The sequence below is a fragment of the Zonotrichia albicollis genome, chromosome 1 (genome assembly GCF_047830755.1).
Source record: "Zonotrichia albicollis isolate bZonAlb1 chromosome 1, bZonAlb1.hap1, whole genome shotgun sequence".
Taxonomy (NCBI): domain Eukaryota; kingdom Metazoa; phylum Chordata; class Aves; order Passeriformes; family Passerellidae; genus Zonotrichia; species Zonotrichia albicollis.
Genome location: NC_133819.1, coordinates 156434486 through 156461592, shown reverse-complemented (window position 1 = coordinate 156461592; position 27107 = coordinate 156434486). Strand labels below are relative to the sequence as shown.

Sequence of the window (27107 nt, the reverse complement as noted above, 5' to 3'; positions counted from 1 at the left end):
GTCCTAATTCAATTTGTCCAAATTGTTATTACTCCAATTATGTTACTATTCTTTTTAACAATTTTATTACTATTAAACTTTTAAAGTTTTTAAAAACAAGTGATTGGTGTTTTCCACACCCCATTCCCCAGTTTCACTCCTTTAGGAGCATCCCTGCTCTGTAACAGCATCCCCCACTCCCCAGCTTCACTCCTTTAGGTCCCTTTAGGAGCAGCCCTGTAAAAGCATCCTCCATCCCCGGTTTCCGTCCCTTTATCTCTCACCCCCAGGAGTTTCCCTGCCCTATAACAGGATCCCTCACTCCCCGGTTGGTTTCCCTCCCCTTATCCCCACCCCGGAGCCGCCCCTCTCCCTCCCCGCAGGACAGGCAGCCCCGGCTCACCGTGCTGCCCTCCACATGGCGCGTTTCTCGGCCTCCAGGGCGCGGCGCTCGGCCGGGGACAGCTCCTTGTCCTGCTGGGCCAGCAGCTCGGGGCTCTGCATCCGCAGCCGCTCCTGGTGCCGCCGCTCCGCCTTGGCCGTGCGCACGGGAGCGCCGGGCTCCGCGGGGGACAACCTGGGACACGGGGGACAGGGGGGCTGTGAGGGGCTCACCTGGGCACACCTGGGGTCACCTGGGCACGGGGGGCTGCAGGGCTCACCTGGCAGCTCTGCACACCTGCCCCTCTGTGCACGGGAGCGCCAGGCTCCGCAGGGGTTAACCTGGCACACAGGGGACAGGGTGGGCTCTGAGGGGCTCACCTGGCAGGCAGGGGCACCTGGGGTCACCTGCCAGCTCTGCACACCTGCCCTGTGCCATGGCAGCCCTGCTCACCTGCCCTTTGCCCTTGCCAGCCCTGCTCACCTGCCATGTGTCATGCCAGCTCTGCTCACCTGGCAGCTCTGCTCACGTGCCCTGTGCCCCTGCCAGCTCTGCTCACCTGCCCTGTGCCATGGCAGCTCTGCTCACGTGCCCTGTGCCCCTGCCAGCTCTGCTCACCTGCCCAGTGTCACTGCCAGCTCTGCTCACCCTCCCTGTGCCCCTGCCAGCTCTGCTCACCTGCTCAGTGTCACTGCCAGCTCTGCTCACCTGCCAGCTCTGCTCACCTGCCCTTTGCCCCTGGCAGCTCTGCTCACCTGGCAGCTCTGCTCACCTGCCTGATGCCACTGGCACAGGCTGCCATGGATGGAGAGGACACAGGAAAACTCCTTGAAAGGAGTTTCTGGCTGGATGGGGCTTGGATTGTCCTGGGAGCAACCCCCAAAGTGTCACAGACATCTTTTATGGAAAATCCTTTCCTTAGGATTTTTCCTCCTGAGAGGCTGAGAGGCCTCAGGAACAAAGTGTAAACATTGGTTATCTGCTGCTGTGGAATGCAACAGGTGCATCTGTGATTGGTCTCATGTGGTTGTTTCTAATTAATGGCCAATCACAGTCAGCTGGCTCAGATAGAGAGTCTGAGCCACAAGCCTTTGTTATCATTCTTTGCTATTCTATTCTTAGCTGGCCTTCTGATGAAATCCTTTCTTCTATTCTTTTAGCATAGTTTTAATGTAATATATATCATAAAATAGTAAATCAGCCTTCTGAAACATGGATTCAGATCCTTATCTCTTCCCTCATTCTCAGACCCCTGAGAACACCGTCACACTGAAGGGCAGTGGGTTGAAACCAGAGGGTCTTGCAGGTCCCTCCCACTCAACCCAACCCAACCCAACCCATGCTGGGTTCCATGAGCTTGGCTCTGCTCAGTTCCCCTCCCTGCCTCCCCCAGACCCTTCCCTGGCAGCCCCTGGCTGTTGAAGGGAGGAACTCTGCAGCCCCTGCCCCACTCACCCCGACATGGAGTTGGTTCTGTGCTCAGGCTTGATGCCCTCCTCCAGGGAATTCCTCTGTGAGCTGCTGCTCTCACTGAGCTCCAAGGGCCTGGAGAAAGAACCCTGTGAGCTGCAGCACCACGGGCTGCACACCCAGCCAAGGGTGAAGCTCCACCCCAGGAGAGCAGGGTGAAGTCACAGCCCTCTGTGATCACTGCTGCGAACATTCCTGTGGGATCTCCTGAACATCCACATGAATATCAGAGCTCATTTCCTGCACCTGCAGGTCACCCAGCCACTGACACACACACACACACACACACCTTTCCTCAGTTTTCCTATCAAAATATTTGTTGGGCGTTCTCTTCCTCTGGATCGCACCCTTCAGCCCTGGGAAGCAGGACCTCACTCTTGGCTTTGTTAGATGTGGCACAAAGGGATTCCAAACAGAGGAGCGAGGAGCCCAAGAAAGATTCCCTTTGGCAACACTTGTCACCTCATCCTGATTTTACACCCTCATTAACAAATTAATTTGATTATTTTAAGTTGTTCCATGAGAGGGGCTATGGAGCTGGCTGGGAGAGCTGGGGGTGTTCAGTTTATGGTGACACCCAGCTCTGATTTTTACTGCTCAAGTTTATTTTAATTAAATTTCAGTTTCTCTTCCAGCATGAGGAAAATTATTTCAAGAAACACAACTTCAGCCTCTTCCACTGCCTCCCCTGCATTCAAGCATAAATAATAAACAACTGGCAGAGCCAGGCTTCCTGCTCTCCAGCATGCCATGTTTCAGGATGGGAACAGGAGGGATCAGGGGGGCTTCCAGGGAACCAAGGGGCTGTGTGTGACTGCTTTCCTCCTTGGAGCTGCCCCAGCTCAGAGGGGCAGGGGCATTGTCAGGGCATTGTGATGTGAGAAGCTCCTCCAGTGAGACTGGGCAGAAACAACAGAGAGAAATGAGACTGCAGTGCCAGGGTGTGTTCTGCCACTGTGACTGAGACGTGTTTGTGCAGAGGAGACTGTCTGTGCCAAAGGCTTCAAAGGCAGATAAGGACAGCTTCAGCTTTACTCCAGTGCATTCTGAATTTATCTGGAGCCTTTCAGAACCCTGTTCTCATTCCTCTGTTCTATGCCCAAGAATTAGAAAAAACCATCAAGGTAACCCGGAGGCCAAGTCCCAGAGAACAGGGAAACAAAAGCCTGAAAAACCCCAAATCTGTTTTAGCATCACTTTATCATTCAGCTTATCTTGAAGCATCTCTCTAAAATCAGCCTCTCTCCACACCCTGGGGCACAGCTGAAGGAGCTGCTCCCTGGAAAGAGTGAGATGTAAAGCTTGGCCTTTTCTGAAGCAGAAATCTGTGCCAGCCCTGTCCCCTAAGAGATCCTGGGACTCTCTGCCTGTGGCAGGTGCAGGGCTGCCTGCCCTGGGTGAGACAGACTAGAAATTCTCTAGAGCAGAAATCCATTTTGATTTGGGTGGAATGTACATCTTTGTCTCTGTGGTTACAAAACAGAGCTATGTAGCCTGACTGCAAAGCCTACGCTCAGAGAAACTACTTCAGAGAAGGACAGAGATAAGAGGGGGAGACAGGGTGATAGAGACAGAGACTGCTGTAAGAGCAGGCCAGCCTGACCTAGGAATTCCTTCTGATAAAGAAGAACTAGTGGCAAATGTCATGCAAAATTCGTAAAAATGAATATGTATGAACCTAATGTGAAATTGTATGCATATGTATTTGAGAGGGGGATAAAAAGGGACCTGAAGTTCCCATGTCTTTTAAGGAGAGCAGTCTCCACACATAACAATAAACATACCGGCTTTACAACTTGCACAAAGCCGTGGAGTTTTGGTTATCTCCGCAAAACAAGGGTGCTGCCTTACCGAGCTGCTGGAGCCTGGCTGCTCCTCCCATTCAGTCTCTCCACCTTGTACTCCACGCCCTCGATGATGACGCTGGACTGCATGGCCTGGGGCGCCCGCCTGCCCTCCTCCTCCTCCTCCTCAGCTTCCTCCTCCAGCAGCAGGGCTCGCTGCTGCTGCAGCTTGCGGGCTGCAGGGACACAGGGGGCAGCTCATAGCAGAGAGCACGGGCTGAACCCCAGGGTGGGACTGTGGGGGGGGGGTCCTGACACTGAACCCCCAGGATGGGACTGGGGGGGGTCCTGACAATGAAACCCCCAGGGTGGGATTGTGGGGGGGTCCTGATAATGACCTGCAGGGTGGGACTGTGGGGGGGTCCTGACACTGACTGAAACTCCCAGGGTGGGACTGTGGGAGGGTCTTGACACTGAAACCCCTGGGATGGAACCTCTGGGCAGGTCCTGACACTGAACGCCCAAGAAATTCAATCCTGACACTGAACCCCCAGGATGGGACCTGTGGGCAGGTCCTGACACTCCTGCAATGAACCCTCCAGGATGGGACCTCTGGGTGGGTTCTAACACTGAGCCCCCAGAACAGGACTTTGGGCAGGTCCTGACACTCTGACAATGAACCCCAGGATGGCACCTGTGGGCAGGTCCTGGCATTGAAACCCCAGGATGGGAGCTGTGGGCATGTCCTGACACTGAACCCCCAAGAGATTCAGTCCTGACACTGAAACCCCCAGGATGGGACCGTAGGGGGGTCCTGACACTGAACCTACAGGATGGGACTGGGGAGGGGTCCTCACAATGAAACCCCCATGATGGGACCTGTGGGGGGGTCCTGACACTGAACCTGCAGGATGGAACCTCTGGGCAGGTCCTGGTACTGAATCCCCAGGATGGAACCTCTGGGCAGGTCCTGGTACTGAAACCCCAGGATGGAACCTCTGGGCAGGTCCTGGTACTGAATCCCCAGGATGGAACCTCTGGGCAGGTCCTGGTACTGAATCCCCCAGGATGGAACGTCTGGGCAGGTCCTGGTACTGAATCCCCCAGGATGGAACCTCTGGGCAGGTCCTGGTACTGAATCCCCCAGGATGGAACCTCTGGGCAGGTCCTGGTACTGAAACCCCAGGATGGAACCTCTGGGCAGGTCCTGGTATTGAATCCCCCAGGATGGGACCTCTGGGCAGGTCCTGGTACTGAATCCCCCAGGATGGGACCTCTGGGCAGGTCCTGGTACTGAATCCCCCAGTATGGAACCTCTGGGCAGGTCCTGGTACTGAAACCCCAGGATGGAACCTCTGGGCAGATCCTTCTCACCCCTGCAAGTCTGGGCTGGTTTCAGTCCATCCCCTCTCCATGAACACCTTTGTTCCTCCACACTTCCACCAATGATGAAACAAACTCTGCATGGTTTCCTCAGCCCCCCCCATTCCTTATCCACCAGATTTCCATCCCTAGACACCCAGGGCAGATTTCCAGCAGATTTCCCAGTGCTCTCAGCCTCACCCTGGAAACTGGGCACAGTTTCTCCTGCCCTTTTCCCAGAGGGAAGGAGGAACCCTGGGAGCCTGTATCTGCCCCTGGCCTCCTGCAGGAGCCAAGGCTGGGTGCTGGTGGTGGCCCCACGCGTGGCAGTGGCCCTGGGACAGCTCTGCTGGTGAGCACATCACCAGAGGGTCAGGGACAGAGGGGACAGGAGCAGGCAGCTCTGGGCAGGGGTCCTGCAGGTCACCCAGGGGTACTCCTCAGGGCTCAGCCCTGGGGCAAGACTAAAAATCTTAAGAATATAAAAATAATATTAAAAAGAAAAAACATTAAAAACAAATTAAAAATCTTAAAAATATAAAAATAATATTAAAATTAAAAAATATTTCTTAACAAAATAAAAATCTTTCTTAAAATATAAGATAATATTAAAATTAAAAAATTATTTAAAATAAATTTTAAACCTTAAAAATATAAAAATAATATTTAAATTATTAATAAAATCATTTTTCTGCATTCTGCAGGAGCTGAATGCAACAGGAACACTCTGCTGCTGATGCCAAACTGGGAGCTGCTGGCGGCTCTCTGAAGGGCCATGGAGCCTTACAGGAGGGTGCAGACAGGCTGGGACACTGGGCAACCATTACTGGCATAAAACTGAAGCAAATGCCAGGTTTAGGTATGATTTGGAGAGGAGTGGCTGGAGAGCTCAGTAAAAATCCTTTTTTCCACTTCACCTTGTTCCTTATCACCTCCTAAAGCAACTATGGGTAGGACTCGATGATCTTTAAGGTCTCTCCCAGCCGAGTCATTCTGTGAATTCTGTGAACTCTCAAGCAAGAGGGAATGACAACACAAAGGAGAGCAGCAATGCAGCTCCTGGTGCAGCCCTGGAGCAGCACAGGGAGCTCTGAGCTCTGCTGCCAGTCCTGTGTGAGGGTGCCACTCACCTGGCGCTGGCACAGCCCCACTGTGTGCAGGGGCTTTATAAATGCCCCTGAAGTCTTTATTGCAGGCTGCAGGCACAGAGCCCAGAGCAGGGAGCCTGGAATGCCCCTCTGCTCTGCAGGGAGAGCTGTGTGAGAGCTGAACTGCTCAGCTGCAGAGGACAAAGCTGCAGGCAGAACTCAGTGCAGCCCTGCAGAACCCAGAGGGGCTCCAGAGGGGCTCTGGGCACAGGCCTGGAGGGGGGATGGCTTCAGGGATGGATGGGATTTGGGAAGGGACCCTGCCCAAGGAGCAGCTGTGGCTGCCCCTGGATCCCTGCAAGTGTTCCAGGCCAGATTGGAGCCACTGGTCTGAGGCAAGGAGTCCTTGCCCATGGCAGGGGTGGCACTGAGTGGGTTAAAAGTCCCTCCAATCCAATCCAACCCAAACCCTCCTGTGATTCCATGATACAGGACACCTGAAACTACAGCACTGCACCAACCCAGGCAGTATCAGTGCAGCATGCACAGAATTGCTCAGCATTCACTTCAAATCATTCCCAGGCCTTACAAGAACCACCCAGGGGCTTCTGGAAGTGCTGCATTTCCGTGGCAAAGGAATCCCTTAGCAGGACAACCCTCTGAGCACACGTTCCTACATACCCTCCTCCTCTTTCATCTTCTTCAGGTCGTCCTCCCCCACCAGGGACACGCGCTTGGGAGGCCTGTCCAGGTGCTGCTGCTTCACCTCAATCTCAAAATACTTCTGCCTCTCCCGGAAGGACCTCTGCTCAGGGCTGTGCTGGCCCCCGGGGCTGTGGGCGGCCACCTGCAAGAGCCAGAACGCTGCACAGGGGGCACACAGGCACAGGGGGCACACAGGGACACCCAGGGACATGGGGCGCCCAGGGACACCATGGGACAGGGGGCACACAGGGACACCCAGCACTGCCCACTCAGCCCCAGCACTGCCCACCTAGCCCCATGCCACCCTATCCCCTGTTCTGCCAGCTGCCCCATCCACTCAGTTCTCACTGTGCCCCATCCTCTCACTTTGCCCCATCCCCTCAGCTCTCACTTTGCCCCATCCTCTCAGTTCTCACTGTGCCCCATCCTCTCAGCTCTCACTTTACCCCATCCTCTCACTTTGCCCCATCCTCTCACTTTGCCCCATCCCCTCAGCTCTCACTTTACCCCATCCTCTCACTTTGCCCCATCCCCTCAGCTCTCACTTTGCCCCATCCTCTCAGTTCTCACTTTACCCCATCCTCTCACTTTGCCCCCTCCTCTCCTCCCCAGCCCTCCCACACCACGACCCCATCCCTCCACTGTCGCAGACATCTTTCTGTGAAAATCTTTTCTTTAGGATTTTTCTCTCCTGAGAAGCTGAGAGGCCTCAGGAACAAAATGTAAACAATGGTTTTCTGCTGCTGTGGAATGCAACAGGTGTCATTGGGCCATCTTGAATGTTTGCAATTAATGGCTAACCTCAGACCAGAGAGCTTGGACTCTCTGTCCCGAGCCACAGACCTTTGTTATTCATTCTTTGCTATTTTATTCTATTCTTAGCTGGCCTTCTGAGGAAACCTTTCCTTCTATTCTTTAGTATAGTCTTAATGTAACATATATCATAAAATAATAAATCAAGCCTTCTGAACATGGAGCCAACATTCTCGTCTCTTCCCCCACCCAAGAACCCCTGTGACCACCATCACACCCCACCCACACCCCCACGACTCCCAGCACTCACCTCCAAGGCCATTTTGGTGTTTTCTGTGCTGCTCTGACCAGACAGTTCCTAAGGACAGAGAGAAACAAGCATGTTCCAAAGGAAAGGTTCCAGCCGTGTGCCCCAAGACCAGGCAGCTGACACAGGTCCCCACACTGTCCCAGAATTCACAGATTTAACAAGGCTTAGCAATGGTCAGGAGTGAGGATTTATGGTAAATGAGGGTTAAACAGAACCAGGTGTGACAACTCCTGAAAGGAAGAAACTGAAAATCACTGGAAACAGGCACCAAACAGGAGCAGGGGCTGGAGGGGAGTCACAGGAGCTGGCAGGAGCCACTCACACTTTGCTTGCATCAAAGACAAAACCACACAAAATTTACTTTAAAGAAGCAGAGATGCCATCAGAAAGAATGAAATCTGTATTTACTGGGATGCATAACAGAATGTTGGATGAACAGAACTACAGGGGTAGGAAACTGATCCCCCAAGTCCATCTGTTAACCAGGAATCTACAGGGGCAAACTGAGAACTGCAAATTAGTTATGGAAAAGAAGGAAGTTTCATCATCAGATAAACTGAAATGACCCACAAAGAGAGAGAAAGGAGATGATCTCTGGCTTTATCCAAACACTCCAAAAACTAATTCAGAATTCAGAACTGGAGTGGATCTGCCTGAGCAACCTCCTACAGCTCTGGAGATGTTTGACCAATGCTCTCAGGGCCATGGTGGGGTTCCTGGGGGTGTCCTGAGCTGGACCTGATGATCCTGGTGGGTCCCTTCCAACTCAGGACGTCCCAGGATTCTGGAATTCCAGGATTCCAGGACCCAAGCCTGCCCTGTTCTGCAGGGGGAACTGAGACAATGACTTCCAAGGCCTCAGCTAGCCTGGGCTGTTCCAGGATTCAGCTAGATGGCAGGGAAAAGGAAGAGTGCCAGTGAAGATCAAAATCTATCCAAAAATGCCTCAGCACAGGTTTAGCCTGGCCCTGGAGCCTGGAATTTCAGAGTTCCTTTGCGTAGTTGTTCATCAGTATCCCAATGTCCAGGGAGAACAACAATGCTTGAGATTCCAGGAGCTTCCAGGATCTGACAGGACTCTGCCAGGATGAACATCTGCACCATCCACACATTCCAACAGGACCCTGCCAGGGTGAACATCTGCATCATCCACACACTCCAACAGGACCTGACACAGACAGGACCCTGCCAGGGTGAACATCTGCACCATCCACACACTGCAACAGGACCTGACACAGACAGGACCCTGCCAGGGTGAACATCTGCACCATCCACACATTCCAACAGGACCTGACACAGACAGGACCCTGCCAGGGTGAACATTTGCACCATCCGCACATTCCAACAGGACCCTGCCAGGGTGAACATCTGCATCATCCACACATTCCAACAGGACATGACACAGACAGGACCCTGCCAGGATGAACATCTGCACCATCCACACAGGACCCTGCCAGGATGAACATCTGCATCATCCATATACTCTAACAGGACCTGGCACAGACAGGTCCCTGCCAGGGTGACCATCCCCTCACCAATACAGGACCCTTCCAGGGTGACCATCTCACCATCCCATCCCCAGCCTCTCCAGCTCCCCCAGGCCCTGGCCGTGTCCCCAGCTGTCCCTGCAGAGCACACACCCTCTGTCCTGCCATGCTGAGCCCTGGCTGGTGCCACCAGGGCTGGGTTACCTGTGTCCCCAGCAGGGGCTGGGACAGGGGCACTGCTGCAAAGGTCTTGTAGGCCTGCTTGACGTTGATGGGCACCTCGTCAGGGGACGGTGGCGACGGTGGCGATGGCTTTGGCTGCAGGGACAGACAGACAGACAGACAGGAGGCACAGGTGAGCACAGGTGGGGGGAAAACCCACATGGGGGAAACACAGCCTGACTCTTGGCCTGCAGAGCCTGGTGAGTGGGATATGGAAGGAATAGGTCAGGGAACACATAAGGGATCTGTGAGCCTTGGGAAGGCAATCTCAGCCTCTGCTGCTGAGCCCTGGGCAGGAGCACCAGGAGCAGAGCACTGCACGAGGGTCACAGCCTGTTCTGTTCCATGGACAGTGAAGGAATGATGCTTTAGGTGGCACAGACCTTCACTGACCTGATGGGAATGTTGTGACAGATCCCTTGGCCAAGGGCACATTGCTGTCCCAGTCCTTGAGGATTTACAGCCAATTCAACCTCCCTGAATCAGGATTTTGTGGGCTAGAACAGGACAGCTACACATTGATTTCTATTTAGGGCTGAACAAGAGTCCCTCTAGTGAAGGTGTCCCTGTTTTTAAGGTCCCTCCCAAGCCAAAGCACCCTGTGATTCCAGGATCTGATCCAGGGATCTGTGATGGGGAGGGGATCTGCCTTTGATCCCAAATTTTCCTCTGCAGAACTACACTTACACATCTGACAAGCTCTGAGGGGACCTTCCTAGTCCTGTCACTGTCTTTGCTGGTCCCTCCCTCACCCACCTTCCCTGTGAACCCTCCTGCAGCTCTGGGGGTTCTGCTCTAAGCACCACAGAGATGGAAGGGTGGGGGGCAATAGCACCCAAACCTTCCTCCTCCTCCTCCTCCTCCTGGAGAGGAAATCCCCTGCAGCTGCTCATCCCTCCAGCTGCACCAATCCAGTTCTGGTTCTGGTTTTCCTTAGTCCTGGACTAGGGCTAAACAATGCTGTCTGATGGGCTAAAGGACAGCACAGTGAGGTCAGGAGAGCTGTGAAATGTGAGCCATACCCATTCCATGAGTTCTGTACAGATGTTTGCCTGCAAATCAGCTCTCTGATACTTCTGGTATCCCACTGCAGGGACAGAAGGGCTGGATTTGTGGAATCTCACCCAGCATGGTTTGTGTAAGGGACTGAAAGCCCATCCAGTCACAGGCAGGGACACCTTCCACTATTCCTTCCACTTTTATATGAAGGGACACAGGTCTTCCCTCATGACAAAGACAAAAACACCTGAATTTTTATCCCCCATCAACAAACAGCCCCAGAAACAGGAACCTTTCAAAAACAATGAGGACACGTGGTCACCAAAACAGAGTGACCAGGACAGGTGGTCACCAAACCGGAGTGACCAGGCATGTGGTGACCACACCAGAGTGACCAGGACATGTAGTGACCAAACCAGAGTGACCAGGGGCATAGTGACCACACCAGAGTGACCAGGGACATAGTCATCAAACCAGAGTGAGCAGGTATGTGGTCACCAAGCAGAGTGACCAGGCACGTGGTGACCACACCAGAGTGACCAGGCACGTGGTCACCAAGCAGAGTGACCAGGCACGTGGTCACCAAGCAGAGCCCCCTCTGGGAGGGTTTCTGCCCCACAACATGGCACTGCACCACGCGGGGCAGCCACAGGGCTCTGGGGAGGGCTCCCTGGGCACTTACAGAGCTGTGGGTCCTGAAGCAGGGCTGGGGCTGCTGGAAGGGGTTGGGGCTGTCCCCCTCCTCGGCCCTGAGTGCCACAGCAGCGCTCGGTCGCACGCGGGACAGCGGCTGGATGACGCCGGGCTTGGTCTGCTGGTGCCAGGGCAGCGTGGGCAGGGCACAGGAGGGCAAGGGGGCACAAAGAGAAGAGAAACGAGCAGTTAGGGCAGCCAGGTGTCTGCCATGCAGGTGAATGAACAAACCCATGCAAATCCATGCACCACCCCCTTCTCTCCTCGGCTGTGCTGCTGCTCCAGCTGCAGGAGCCAACACCAAAGGAGACTCAGCCAAGAAGGGTCACACAGCACCACTGCACTGCAGAGGACAAAAGGAAGGACAAAAGGAAGCACCTGCCAGACCAGCAGCAGCTACAGGGGTTGGCAGGGTAAGGTGAGTCCAACCAAGCTCAGAAAATGAGAGCACCAGGGATGGAAGGAGGGAAACATCAGCCAGGAATGGGAACTGGCAGAAGCTGTGGATGGAAGTGAACCAGGCTAGGTCTGATGAGAAATGCAGTTACTGGAGCAGAGGTGAGAGGCTAAAACCTCTCCTAGATGTCACCATCACTGCTGGATGCTGTGTGAACGTGAGCAAAGCACCTGCAAGTGGAGAGAGTGGCACAGGGACTGGGAAAGCCAGCAAAACCTGCAGGAGGGGAAACAGCAATAAAAGCTGCAAAAACAGCTGGGCTGGGCTTTCACACGGACCATATCTGAGACCTGATGCATTTGTACAAACTCAGGGCATACTGGAGAAGACAGAATGGAAGCCAAGGGGAGGAAGGAACAAGCTCCAAGTGCTGGGGGATGCACAGGGACAGCAGAGTCAGGTTTCACAGCAGCTGTACTCACTGATTTACTGTCATCCTGCGATGTGATGAAGTTAATGGAAGCCTGCAAACAGAAACACAGGGGTAAATCTGGAGTCTGGAAGCTTTGTTTACCCCTGCCCCACTGCCCACCCTGTGTGGGGAGCTCCAGGTGCCACAGAACCCCAGTTCCTGCCTCTTCAGGTGAGGACAGCCCACCTGCACGAGCCTCTCCCAGCCCTGTGCTGTGTGAGGAGACCCTCACAGCTCTCTGCAAACCTCCAAACCCTGAGCCCAGCTGTGGGACAGCCCTGGCCCTGGGCACAGCTCCTGCTCCCTGGGCACATTCCCTGGGCACAGCCCCTGCTCCAGGTCACATTCCCTGCTCCTGCTCCCTGGCACGTTCCCTGGACACATCCCCATGGCACATCCCCTGCTCCTGGGCACACTCCTTGGCATATTCCCTGGGCACATCCCCTGGTCCCTGGGCATTCCCTGGGCACATCTCCAAACTCTGAGCCCAACTCTGGGACAGCCCTGGCTCTGGGCATAGCCCCTGCTCCTGCTGCCTGTATATTCCCTGGGTACATTCCCTGGGCACATCCCTGCTCCTGGTCTCTGGCACATTCCTGGGCACATGCCCTGGTCCCTGGACATGCCCTGGCACATTCCCTGCTCCAGGCACATCCCCTGCTCCTGGTCCCTGGCACATTCCTGGACACATCCCCTGGTGCCTGAACAGGCCCTGGCACATTCCCTGCTCCTGGTCCCTGGACATTCCCTAGCACATTCCTGGGCACATTCCCATGGCACACGCCCACCCTGCACAGCTGCCCCAGCCTGAGCAATGCCATCCCCCCTGCTCCTCCCAAGCACTCGCGGTGCCACCACAGCAGCAGCTGACAGGGAGCAGCCCCCCGTGCCTTGAGTGCCAGCAGGGTGCTGCTCCCTGGGGGACCCCAGGGCATGCCAGGTCACCGTGGGGTCCCCGTGGGGATGCCAGGATCCCGTGGGGATGCTGAGCCCCCAAGGGGATGCCAGGACCCTGTGGGAATCCCATGGGGATGCTGGGTCCCCATGGGGATCCTGAGCCCCTTGTAGGGATGCCAGGCCCCCGTGGGGTCCCCGTGGGGATTCTGAGCCCCCAAGGGGATGGCCAGGTCCCCGTGGGGATGTTTGTGTCCCCGTGGGGATGTTTGGGTCCCCGTGGGGATGTTTGGGTCCCCGTGGGGTTCCCAGGTCCCCGTGTGAATGTTTGGGTCCCCGTGGGGTTCCCAGGTCCCCGTGTGAATGTTTGTGTCCCCGTGGGGTTCCCAGGTCCCTGTGTGAATGTTTGGGTCCCCGTGGGGTTCCCAGGTCCCCGTGGGGATGTTTGGGTCCCCGTGGGGTTCCCAGGTCCCTGTGTGAATGTTTGGGTCCCCGTGGGGTTCCCAGGTCCCCATGGGGATGCCAGGCTCCCCCGTGGGTCTCCATGGGCTGTGGGGCCAGCGCAGGGCAGCAGTGGGCAGTGCAGCAGCCGTGCAGGCGCACACTGCACACTGCAAGCAGCACTTGCACAGCGCTGTAAACCACGAGCAACACTTACACGGAGCCGCAAACCATGAGCAGCACTTACAAAGAGCAGCACTTACAAAGCACTGCACACCACGAGCAGCCCTTACAAAGCACTATAAACCAGGAGCAGCACTTACACAGCACTGCACACCTCGAGCAGCACTTACACAGCACTGCACACCTCGAGCAGCAGTTACACAGCACTGCACACTATGAGCAGCACTTACACAGTGCCATAAGCCATTAGAAAGCCTTACCCAGCACTGCACACGCTGAGCAGCACTTACAAAGCACTATAAACCACGAGTAGCACTTACAAAGCACTGTAAACCATGACCAGCACTTACAAAGCACTGCACACTATGAGCAGCACTTACAAAGCCATGTAAACCATGAGCAGCCCTTACAAAGCCCTGCACACCACGAGAGCCATGGTTTATGGCTCTTTCTAAGTGCTGCTCATAGTGTGCAGCCCTTACACAGCACTGCACACTATGAGCAGCACTTAGAAAGAGCAGCACTTACAAACCACCGTAAACCATGAGCAGCACTTACGAAGCGCCATAAACCATGAGCAGCACTTACAAAGCCCTGCACACCTCGAGCAGCACTTATAAAGCACTGCACACCTCAAGCAGCACTTACACAGCGCCGTAAACCATGACCAGCACTTACAAAGCACTGCACACCATGAGCAGCCCTTACATAGCACTGCACACTATGAGCAGCACTTACACAGCACTGCACACCTCCAGCAGCCCTTACAAAGTGCCATAAACCATTACAAAGCCTTACAAAGCACGGCACACCACGAGCAGCACTTACAAAGTGCTGTAAACCATGAGTAGCATTTACACAGCACTGCACACCCTGAGCAGCCCTTACACAGCACTGCTCACTATGAGCAGCACTTACAAAGCGCCGTAAACCATTACAAAGCCTTACACAGCACTGCACACCCTGAGCAGCACTTACAAAGCGCTGTAAACCATGAGTAGCATTTACACAGCACTACACACCCTGAACAGCACTTACAAAGCGTGTCTCCCTGCCGGCCAGGTGAGGGGCCCGGGGGGCTGTGGGCACCTGTGGGGAGGGGCAGCAGCACGGAGAGAATGGGAGAGAAAAGGAGAGACTGGGTTTTGGGTTAGTCAGGGGAGAGGAGCCCAAGGGGAGCCCCCTGCCCTGCCTGGCACCCCCAGACCCAGCACAGACACCTCCTGCCTCCCCCAGACCTGTGCAGAGCTCAGGCCAGGCAGGACCCTCACAGTGCCTACTCAACCCTCACAGTGCCTACTCAAACCTTACAATGCCTACTCGACCCTCACAGTGCCTACTCAACCCTCACAGTGCCTACTCACCCCTCAACAGCGCCTACTCAACCCTCACAGTGCCTACTCAACCCTCACAATGCCTACTCAAACCTTACAATGCCTACTCGACCCTCACAGTGCCTACTCAACCCTCACAGTGCCTACTCAACCCTTACAATGACTGCTCGGGACAAAGGATTCAATTTCCCTCAAGGAATTCTCTGAAATCAGCCAGTCAATTCTGGCTGGAGTACAAGATGCTGAAATCAAAGAATTAACATTATTCTCTCAATTAATTAATTAACTAACATAATTCTCTGAAATCGGCCGGTCAATTCTGACTGGGGTACGAGACATTGAAACCAAAGAATTGACATTGTTCTCTGAATTAATTAATTAATTAACATAATTCTCTGAAATCAGCCAGTCAATTCTGCCTGGACTACAAGATGTTGAAATCAAAGAATTAACATTGAAAAATAGATGGGAGACAGAGAGTAAGTAAGAGACAAAATTCCTCAGAACTTCTGCTCTGCAGAAGTCAAGACTCCTGAATCCCTGAAACAGGAGAGATCTGCAACTGCTCAGCCTGGAGAAGACCTTGGAGCCCCTTCCACTGCCCTAAAGGGTTCCAGGAGAGCTGGGGAGGGACCCTGGGCAAGGGCCTGGAAGGACAGGACAGGGGGGAATGGCTTCCCACTGAAGGAGGCAGGGCTGGATGAGGTTTTGGGAAGAAATGATTTCATTCAAGGGTGGGCAGGCCCTGGCACAGGTGCCCAGAGCCCCTGGATCCCTGGCAGTGCCCAAGGCCAGGCAGGACAGGGCTGGAGCAGCCTGGGATAGTGGAAGGTGTCCCTGCCCATGACAGGGGGCTGGAATGAAATTGTCCTGAAGGTCCCTTCCCACCCAAACCATCCTGGGCATCTGTGAAAATTATCTCAAAGAAATAAAGAGAATTGGCACTGGTGATAAAAGGAAAACTTAGAAAAACCACAGCAGCTGTCAGAAATGTAAACAGGGAAACACAGCTGGAACAAAATGCATTGGAACAGTTCAGCTGTGACACCGCCTTCCAATGGTGCTGGGTTCCTGCTGAGCACTCAATTGAAATGATCCACGACTGAGGGAGATCAGGACAGCTGAGAGGGAACAGAGGCTGCGCCCGAGGGCTGCTCCTGCAGCTCAGCCTGCCCCAGCAGCCACCTCACCTGTGAGCTCTGGCCCCCTCCAGAGCTCCTGCCCAGCCCCAGGAGCTGAAATGGAGCAGGGAAGTGCCACAGCTGGGGGAGAACAGGTGGAGAACAGCTGGACTCCAAAAGGAACCAACAGACCCAAAAGGACAGAGAACAGAGAACAAAGAACAAGGGGCAATTCACTCCAGCCCCAGTATAAACCCAGTAATGGGCAATGACTGCAAAGGGAAAATCTAAAAATCTCTTTAAGTTCATTTAACTTTCAAAGGCTCAACTGAGCTGTAGCACCTCATGCCGTGGGATGGACAGAGGGATCAAAGATATTGAAAAGTTCAGAGATAAATAAGGAATATGAATGTCAAGGGATAAAAGGTAATATTTATATGAATTATTTATATAGACAAAAATCATCAGATAAATAAGGAATACGAATGTCAAGGGATAAGAAGTAATGTTTATAAAGAAAAAATCATCAGAGGTTGTGACAGTGCTCGCAGAAGTCTAAAAATAAAAAAAACACCAAAAATAGAACTCTATGTTTCAAAAAGTTTAATTTATTATTTTATAATATATATTATACTATATATATTATATAGTATATAATATAAATATATTAATATATATTTATGATGTATATTATACTAAAACTATACTAAAAAAAATCATCATAAAACTGACTAAAAATAATAAAAAAAAAGAATAACAAAAACCTGTGACTCGGACAAAGAGTTTGAGCCAGCTGACTGTGACTGACTATTAATTAAAAACAACTACATAAAACCAATCACAGATATACTTGTTACATTCCACAACAACAAAAAATGACTGTTTACATTTTATTCCCGAAGCCTCTCAGCTTCTCAAAGAGAAAAATCCTAAAAAAAAAGGATTGTTCAAAAAGTATCATAACTACAAGAAGCTACAAAAGCAAAGATTCTTCCCATTGCAGAGGGAAAGCCTCACGCAAGGAGCTGCAGCAGGATCCTGAGGGCAGGGTCACCCAGAAGGGGCTGTAGCAGGATCCCTCCAGCTCCTGGCCAGCAGCTCTCCAGGCTCACAGGGAGAACCAGGCATCCTCTGCAGGCCTGGTTTACAGACACAAACCCTGATCCTCCATTTCTCACCATACCAGGCTCATGCAGAAAGAACCAGGCATCCCCTGCAGGCCTTGGCAGCCCTGGTTTACAGATCCAAACCTTGATCCTTCATTTCTAACCAGGCTCACACAGAGAGAACCAGGCATCCCCTGCAGGCCTGGGCAGCCCAGGTTTAATAACCCAAATCCCAACTCCTCCATTTCTCACCACACCAGGCTCACACAGAGAACCAGGCGTCCTCTGCAGCCCTGGTTTACAGACTCAAACCCTGATCCTCCAATTCTTACCACTCCAGGCTCACACAGAGACCCAGGCATCCTCTGCAGGCCTGGTTTACAGACCCAAACCCTGATCCTCCATTTCTAACCACACCAGGCTCACACAGAGACCCAGGCATCCTCTGCAGGCCTGGTTTACAGACCCAAACCCTGATCCTCCATTTCTAACCAGACACCAGTTGCCAGAATCAAAGAATCTCTGTGCAAGGCACTGGTCCAAAAAGACCATTCCCAAAATCTCACAGCCACATGTTGTAGGCCCTCCCCATCACCCTGCAATTAAGCTGTCCCTCAGAGCTCATTTAGAGCAGCTAATTACCCTTCTGGCTCTCTGGGACACTCCGAAGGAGGCAGTTGCTCTCTGGTGGGTCCCCTCCACCCTGACAGGGTCACTCCAGGATGGAAACTGCCCTCAGCCACCTCTGTCCTGCACCCCTGCCCTTCCCACACCCCCTGTCCTGGGGGCAGTCTCACCTGAGGATTGCTGGGAGAATAGGGGGATTCTCGCCTGGAATTTCCTGCACCAGACTCGCCCACGGGAGCCTGAAAGAGAGAAAACAAAGCTCAGGACAGAGCTCCAGTGTTACTGCATGGCAGGAGGGGTCTGTGCAGCCCAGGGGCTTGGGACACCCTGCACATCCAGGGATATGAAAAATGCGTATTTTACGGCTGGCTTTTTGCAAATATTAAAATGAATATTATATTCATAATATTAATTGTTGTTGTGTTAGAAAGTAATGCTGTATTAAATCTCTTAAGTACTGTGTTAAATATAGTTTTAGGTTATAACAAAATGTTAAAATACAAACGATGCTATGCAGGCTACTTTTTTTTAAAGAAAGGACTCGCAGCGAGTTAGCAGCCACAGGACACCTGAATCTTTCAGAGACAAAGAATTCATTGCTCCATTTTCAGAAGAAATGAACTTCCTCCCACCTCAAAGGCGCTGTCAGGATTCAGAGGAAGAAACTGACACTGACCAGACAGAATCCTGTGTTTGAATGGAATTTATGCATCATGGATGAGGTGTATGAATATGCAACAGGCTGTTGCTTTGAAGGGTTAATCCTCTGTTAACGGACATCCTTTTTGGGCTTATTTTGCCCAGAAAAGATACTCGGACTGTCCATAACTCTTTGTCTTTATTGTCTCATATTGTCCTAATTCAAATTGTCCAAATTATTACTACTCTAATTGTATTACTATTTTTATAACCATTTTATTGCTATTAAACTTCTAAAATTTTAAAAACAAGCGACTGGCGTTTTTCACAAGGGAGCAAGGCTAGCAGGGCCCAGCAGCAGCTGGCACATGCCAGAAAGCACCAGGAGCAGCGAGGGAATGAGGTTAAACACCGGGATCACACCCCAACTAGATCGGGTTACAGCTTCGGCATTCCCAGGAATCCTCCTCCCTGACTCCCCCAGCCCTCACAGGCAGGGTCAGCTCCAGGAAAAGCTCCTGGGCACAGACACGGAGCAAAGAAAGCCTGGCTGCAGGAGACAGGGCTCCCCTGGCTCCCAAAGGAACCTCTGACACTGAGGCTCGGCTGCCAGCAGCTGAACAGAGAGCAGCATCCCAGGAACCACCTGCACTGCAGAGAGCAGTGCCCAGGAACCACCTGCACTGCAGAGAGCAGAATTCAAGAGAGCAGCATCCAGGAACCACCTGCACTGCAGAGAGCAGAATTCAAGAGAGCAGCATCCCAGGAACCACCTGCACTGCAGGCAGCAGCATCCCAGGAACCACCTGCACTGCAGAGAGCAGCACCCCAGGAACCACCTGCACTGCAGGGAGCAGCATCCAAGAATCACCTGCACTGCAGGGAGCAGCATCCCAGGAACCACACCTGCACTGCAGGGAGCAGCATCCAGGAACCACCTGCACTGCAGAGAGCAGCATCCCAGGAACCACCTGCACTGCAGAGAGCAGCATCCCAGGAATCACCTGCACTGCAGGGAGCAGCACCCCAGGAACCACCTGCACTGCAGAGAGCAGCATCCCAGGAACCACCTGCACTGCAGGGAGCAGCACCCCAGGAATCACCTGCACTGCAGGGAGCAGCATCCCAGGAACCACCTGCACTGCAGAGAGCAGCATCCCAGGAACCACCTGCACTGCAGAGAGCAGCACCCCAGGAATCACCTGCACTGCAGGGAGCAGCATCCAGGAACCACCTGCACTGCAGAGAGCAGCATCCAGGAACCACCTGCACTGCAGAGAGCAGCACCCCAGGAATCACCTGCACTGCAGGGAGCAGCACCCCAGGAATCACCTGCACTCCCACTGCAGCACCAGCAGCACCTTTCACAAGGATTTCTTAATGCCTCAAGGTAGAGGCAGGTCATTTGGGATTTAGGGAACTATTCAGGCAAACCTACAGCTCCCAGTCACTAATACCATGCACATGGCCAGTTGGATAAAATCAATATTTTGACACACCAAGCCTGAAGTTTATACTGGAGCACAGATTTCAGATATCTTGCTCTAAGCTCACCTGGCTACACACCTGAGAAATTCCTAGCAAGGAACTAAACCACCTCCAAGATCACTAGAGCTGAGGATTGGGTTGGTTCATCTGCTGTCTATGGGGCTGTTTATGTGGGGCTGCTTTGCTTTTTAGACTTCCCAAAAGGCTTCAAAAGGAAGAAGGAGAGAGCAGCGTGGTGCTCATCTGGAGGGTGCTATCTTTGGGTCCAGTCCCTGTTCCACCACGGGTTCCCTGTGCAACAGCAGGAATGTCAAACACAGATTTCCCAGGACAGAAAGCAAAGCTCTCCCCTGGAATTCCCAAGTCTTGATCTAGTGAGTGGAGGAGCAGCTCCTGGGCTCTGGATCTACTGTAGTTTGCAGATCTTCTCCTCTCTAAGGACGCTTAGGGCCAGAGACAGAAGTGTGGCACCAGCCCTGATCCCCAGCAGTGTTTTACAGATGTTCTCCAGATGTTTCCACAGGGCAGAGGAGGGCTGTGGCACCAGCCCTGATCCCCAGCAGTGTTTTACAGATGTTCTCCAGATGTTTCCACAGGGCAGAGGAGGGCTGTGGCACCAGCCCTGATCCCCAGCAGTGCTGCCAGCCGGACAGGCAGGGACAGCACAGCTCCCAGGCAGACCCCAGGGGACAGCAGGGAGGTCACAGATGCCATCCTGTCCCCACACCCCAGCACCAGGGTGTGTGTTAGCAGCCAGGGGATGGCCTGGTGGCTCTGGGGATCCATCAGGTGGCACATTAGGGGGGCACACAGGGCAGGGACCGGCCCACGGGCACCGTGCTGCCCGGTGCCAGGGTTTAGTAGGGAGCAGTGGCCAGGCTGTGTCAGTGCATGCCACACACCACACGCTGCTTGCCTTGGAGTGCAGGCTGGTCTTCAGCACGCCCCCCCGGCCGTAGCCCAGGGGAGGCCCCCCCAGGCCAGCCCTGCCCCTGCGGTTGGCCACCACAAAGGGGTTCTCACTGAAGGGGATGGGCTGCGAGTCGATCAGACACTCGGGCGTCTCTGGCAGCTGCTCCTGGGGCAGGGGGCAGCCCTCGGGCTCCTGCTGCTGTGCCTGGGGCTGCTGGGGAGGCGTGGGGGGCCGGGGGGGCCTGGCTGTGCCCGCTGCCGGCTCTGGGGACGCTGCCCGGCCGTGCCATGCCTGTGAGCACAGCACGGCACAGTCACCCTCCATGCTGCAGCTGGGCTGGGGGCACTCAACAGGCTGAGAGGAAACACAAGGGTCGCACAGAAACGAGGAGAACACAGAGAAGAGGAACAGAGAGAAAACAGAACAGCTGCTGAGGGACAGGGGAGAGAATTCCAGTGCTAACACCCGCACGGCATCCCGACCCTCTCCTGCTCTGCCACCAACTTGTGACCCTCGGTGTCACTCGTGGAGAGGAGCCTGCTGTGCACAGACAGCTTAGAGAGCTGACAGGCTGCATTGCTCCCACTCATACACCTCCCTGCTCCCACACACACACCTTCCTGCAGCTGCTCCCAGCCAAACCCACCTCCAGCACCTGTACAAGCACATGTGACCCTGTACGAGCACCTGTGACCCTGTATGAGCACCTGTGACCCTCAGTGCCACTCGTGGACAGGAGCCTGCTGTGCACAGACAGCTTAGAGAGCTGACAGGCTGCATTGCTCCCACTCAGAAACCTCCCTGCAGCTACTCCCAGCCAAACCCACCTCCAACACCTGTACAAGCACCTGTGACCCTCAGTGTCACTCCAGGGGGCTGACAGGCTGCCCTGCTCCACTCACACACCTCCCTGCAGCTGCTCCCCAGCCAAACCCACCTCCAACACCTGCACAAGCACATGCTCCCCCCTCGCCTCACCACACAGAACCACAGAACCTTCAGCTGGGGCTGGGAGGCACCTCTGAGATCCTCCAGTTCAATCCCCACTTCACTGAGCCCCACCACACACGGCCCAGCCTCTGCTGCCACCCCAGTGCTGCCACAGGGTCACTCCCACCACACCTGCCCAGGTGAACATGCTATAAGGGCCCCAGGGCTCCCAGCATCCCCAAACACCAGAGCTCAGCGAGCACAGCCCCTGTGGGTGGCCCTTGCTGATGGCAGGGCTGAGGCAGCCCCAGCTCTGTCCAGGTTCAATTCCCACAGCCCCAGTGAAGCCCTGGCCCTTCCCCTCAGTGCCACAGAAGAGAGTTTGTTACCCCAAACACCAGAGCCTTCCTCAGGGGAGCAGGGACAGGCAGAGAGCAGAGCCCAAAGCTTCCATCCGAGCGCCTCCAGGGAGCACAAAGACCTCTCCTGCTCAGAGTGAATTCCTCAGCTCCTGTGTCATGGCAGGGCTCCCCAAAATAGCTCTCAGGGCTGGGCTGCTGACTACAATGGCAGCTGGGAGGCTCAGGAATTTGGGAGGCCCTCCCCTAACCCCCAGCCCAGCCTCTGTGGCTGGCACAGCCCTGCCTCATATCGTGTTTCCTCACCAGTGCTACCCTGGGACACTCTGCTGTGATTTCTCAGTGTAAAACCCTGCTTTTAGATCCTTTTCCCCTGAGTGCCATCCTGCCTGATGGTCAGAGGGAGCCTCAGTCCCTGCTTTGTTCCTGGGCCCAGCTGGATCTGTGTCTCCCTGGAAGCTCCAGCTCCTGCATGTCCTGGTGATGGATTCCTCACTCCCTGGCCTCTCCAGGGCTATTCCTGTGTCCCTGGAAGCTCCAGCATGTCCTGGTGATGGATTCCTCACTCCCTGGCCTCTCCAGGGCTATTCCTGTGTCCCTGGAAGCTCCAGCTCCTGCTGCAGAATGTCCTGGTGATGGATTCCTCACTGCCCAGCCTCTCCAGGGCTATTCCAGTCAGACAAGCCACGGTTTCTATTCTGGGTGAGCAAGAATTTGGGCAATGCGGGGAGCTTTCCCAGCTTGCAGACAGAACAGGCACGTGCTACCCTGCATCCTCCCTGGCACTGAAAGAAAGCCAGTCTTAAATCTCTGAACAAGTGAGAAAAAGGAATCAATGGTAAGAAACTGAAGAGAAATAGAACAGGCACGTGCTACCCTGCATCCTCCTTGGCACTGAAAGAAATCCAGTCTTAAATCTCTGAACAAGGGAGAAAAAGGAATCAGTGGCAAGAAACCGAAGAGAAAGAGATTCAGAAGAGAAAGTACAGGTTGCTAATTAACTCATCATGGGGACCTGGTATTGAGACATGCCAAGGCTTCTCCATCCTTCATAGCCCAGAAAGCAAAACTAGACTCTGATGGTTTTGCTGTGATCAGCCCCTCAGGGGCCTGGCTTTCATTCCTGTTCAATGCAGAGGTCAGAGGCTGCAGCAGCCCTTCGATTTCTGTCAGGGAAATGTCAGGGTCACAGAATCCAAGGATGGTTTGGGTGGGAAGGGACCTGAAAGCTCAGATTGTTCCAGCCCTGCCATGGCAGGGACACCTTCTGCTGGACCAGGCTGCTCCAAGCCCATCCAACCTGGCCTGGGGCACTACCAGGGATCCAGGGGCAGCCACAGCTTCTCTCCAGGGGTGTGTAACTGGGCTAAGTGAATCTCCTATTGATGTTCCTGATAAATATCCTAATTAATCAATCCTAATAAATTGCTGAAATCAGGGGCCGGGTGTGCCCCATCCCCACTGGGACACCTGGAAGCTCCCAATAAACGTCTGGTTTTTACTTTACTGTTCTAACACTGTTGCAAGGGGTTTTTGTTTTTTTTTTCTTTTGATTATAAACAACAAGGGGATGAGAGAATCAGAGCAGGAATTGTAATCCCACAATCCCAGAACATTCTGAGTTGAAAAGGACACACAGGATCATCGAAGTGATGTCTGTACTGCATGGCCAAAGAGCATCCCCCAAACCAGCATTCCCATGCTGCTTCTGATGGGAATTTTCAGTTTGCCTTGTAAGGGTGGACAAAGAGAAAGGGCATCTCATCAGCCTGTGTTAAATCCTGCTCACAAAGGGCCCCAGATGCAGCAGCACAGGTGGATCCAGGACAGACAACCACTGCTGCCTTCCCTGGTGGCTGCTCTGGGGGAAGCCTCCTGACCAACTCCACCATAGCTGCAGTGGTCAGTGGGGAGATCCACACCTCCTGTTCCACGGGGACAGATGGACCTGCACCTTCTCCTGCTGCACAGCAAGAGCAGCTCCCTGCAGATCCCTGTGAGGCACAGGGGAACAGGAACAGCTCCCTGCAGATCCCTGTGGGGCACAGGAACAGCTCCCTGCAGATCCCTGTGGGGCACAGGGGAACAGGAACAGCTCCCTGCAGATCCCTCACAGGGAGGACAGGAACCCTGCAGATCCCTCACAGAAAGATGTGCAGCAGTTAAAGACACCCAGGTACTGCTCAGAGGAGAACACCTGAGTGAGAACCGCCCTGGAGACAGGAAGGAGGAGAAAACTGCAATAGGAACAGGACAGGAGCACCAGTCACCTGGAGGAGGCTGCCCAGAGACAGACAATCTGCCACTGACCTGCCTGCCCTTCCACAGGAGAAAACCACAATGGGAACAGGGCAGGAGCACCAGACACCTGGAGGAGGCTGCCCAGATGTCAGAACTCAGCACATCCCTCTGGGTGTCCAGAGTTGCTGGGACCCCTGCCAAGGGGTTCAGAGACCCCGGCACACAGCCCAGAGCACCTGTGGGTTTGATTTTGACCCTTGGAGCAAGTTACCAGCTTTGTATGAAGACCTGAAAGTCACAAAAGTTTAAGTAGTGTAATAATAAAATTATCACTAGGTGAAAAAGTAGATTTTGGGATTTTTAGAATAGGGGTTTTGGGGACAAGATGGAGGGACTTGGGTGTGTCCAGCCTTTTTCTTCTTCTTTTCTACCTCTGTCTTCTGCTGTGATGTTGGCACTTTGGGATTGGTTTAGAATAGAAATTCACTGTCTAACATAGGTGATAGGTATTGGGAATTAAGTGTAAATATGTTATATGTAGTTTGTAGTATAAAAGGACAGCACCACCTCAGGGGTAGTCAAGGGCCTGTGGCTGCCCTGCTAAAAAGACCTCGACTGGGCAGAAAGAAAATTTTATAGATAAGAATTAATAAACAATCTCAAGACCGAAAACTGAAGAGTCCAGACTCGTTCTTCAGCCGCGTGGGCCAAAGCAGAGACATCCTGCACATCTCGGGGCAGCAATTATCAAACATCTACCTGAGATTCCAGTGGTCCCCTAACAGAACAGGGCAGCTCCTGAAGGAGCACCAGCCCCTCCTTTCCCCAGGACCTGGCAGATTTCCTTTTCCAACCAGAGCAACAACAGGGCTGGTGACAGCTGGGCCCACACAGGCCCCTTTGGCTGGGACCCTCCCTGCAATGGGACATTTTTAGAAGCCCCCACAGCCCTGTGCCCGGCCCCACATTCCCGTGCCTGACGTTCCCAGGCTGACCCCCCTGGCAGGCACAGCCCCAGAGCTGCTCTGCTCTGCACCACCCTGAGCTGTCCTGCATGGACCCAGAGCTGCTCTGCACCACCCTGAGCTGTCCTGCATGGACCCAGAGCTGCTCTGCACCACCCTGGGCTGTCCTGCATGGACCCAGCTGCTGCTGGGGCTGACTCTGCCCTCTTCCAGCTCCTGAGTTACACTCAAAGATGCTAATAATAAACCTTTTCCTGATACTGCTCTGCTGTGTGAACAGCAGCAGGGAAAAACCCAAAGCTGGGAAGGGTGGGGAGAAAAGGAGGCAGAACTGGAGCCAAAGCAGAGCTCTCACTGGAGTAACAGAGGGAAGAGAACAGGAGAGGAGAGCTGTCTGCATGGAAGAAGATGGAGACAGGAAGGACAAAAGATGATCCTGAAACACCGGAATGGGAATGCAGAATGGGGTGATGACAGCAAAGGGAGATCTTGCTGCAACAGGGGGAAAGGAGGAAGACTGGGGATGTGTGAAGGAGCAGGCAGAAACCCAGCAGAATGGGTGTGATGCAGGAAAGATAAAAGAAAAGATGGAGAGATGAAATTTCAAACAGCACAGGAGAGAGGTAAGCCTGTAATCTGTGAACTTTGTGAAATCTGGAATTTCTCTTGGCCACTGCCAATGAGGGACTGCCAGGCAGGGCCCAGGACAGGAATGCCCAGGGCAGGAGTCACAATCACAACAGGATACAGGAGCCACAGGGCTCGGCCAGGACACAACCACAGCCAGAACCACAGCCACGACACACAACCACAGCCAGAACCACAGCCATGACACACAACCACAGCCACAATCACAGCCATGACACACAACCACAGCCACGACACACAACCACAGCCAGAACCACAGCCACGACACACAACCACAGCCAGAACCACAGCCATGACACACAACCACAGCCACACACACAACCACAGCCAGAACCACAGCCATGACACACAACCACAGCCATGACACACAACCACAGCCATGACACACAACCACAGCCACGACACACAACCACAGCCACGACACACAACCACAGCCACGACACACAACCACAGCCAGAACCACAGCCATGACACACAACCACAGCCATGACACACAACCACAGCCAGAACCACAGCCATGACACACAACCACAGCCACGACACACAACCACAGCCAGAACCACAGCCATGACACACAACCACAGCCACGACACACAACCACAGCCACGACACACAACCACAGCCAGAACCACAGCCACGACACACAACCACAACCACAGCCCCCTCCCTCCTGCAGCCTGGGGGAACCCTGGCTGTGACAGAACCTCAGGGCAGCCTGGGCTGGAAGGGACCCTGAGAGCAGCCAGTGCCACCCCTGCCATGGCCAGGGACACTCCCACCAGAGCATCAGGGGTAGACACTTCCACTGAATGGATGGCTCCAAGCACTGTCCAACCTGGCCTCAAACATTTTCTATGTTCAATACTTTCAGTTTCAGCACCCTCATTGTTCCCCTTTCCTAAACACCATGCCACAATGGATTCACAACTGAGCTGTGCACACAGCACTGCCATCACTGTGTGGGGAAGGATCTTTCTCTCCCTCCTTGGCAGCTCTTGGGAGCCTCTTCCTTCCGCAACAAATCCCTGCACTCTCTCACCCACATCCCCTTCTCTGCCACCAGGCTGTTCTCTCTGCCTTGCTCCCAACTCTGCTTTTTGCAGCTTCTCAAACTG

The 27107-nt window shown here is 53.8% G+C and overlaps 1 protein-coding gene across 27 annotated transcripts in view; it reads right to left on the bottom strand.

Moving 5' to 3' along the window:
- The window catches only part of SCRIB (scribble planar cell polarity protein), a 127074-nt gene that overhangs the window by 11935 nt on the left and 88032 nt on the right, over positions 1-27107 (bottom strand). For 10 of the 27 annotated variants that reach the window (XM_074559280.1, XM_074559341.1, XM_074559369.1 and 7 more), the window contains 11 exons: positions 20853-21203; positions 17980-18048; positions 14660-14710; positions 12114-12155; positions 11224-11355; positions 9525-9638; positions 7834-7881; positions 6747-6912; positions 3683-3851; positions 1817-1906; positions 383-556 (listed from right to left, as the gene is read on the bottom strand). In XM_074559280.1, the coding sequence (XP_074415381.1) occupies positions 383-556; positions 1817-1906; positions 3683-3851; positions 6747-6912; positions 7834-7881; positions 9525-9638; positions 11224-11355; positions 12114-12155; positions 14660-14710; positions 17980-18048; positions 20853-21203 (1406 nt within the window). The remainder of the gene's footprint in view (positions 1-382; positions 557-1816; positions 1907-3682; positions 3852-6746; positions 6913-7833; positions 7882-9524; positions 9639-11223; positions 11356-12113; positions 12156-14659; positions 14711-17979; positions 18049-20852; positions 21204-27107) is intronic. The other 17 variants (XM_074559406.1, XM_074559432.1, XM_074559440.1 and 14 more) reach the window with 12 other exon arrangements.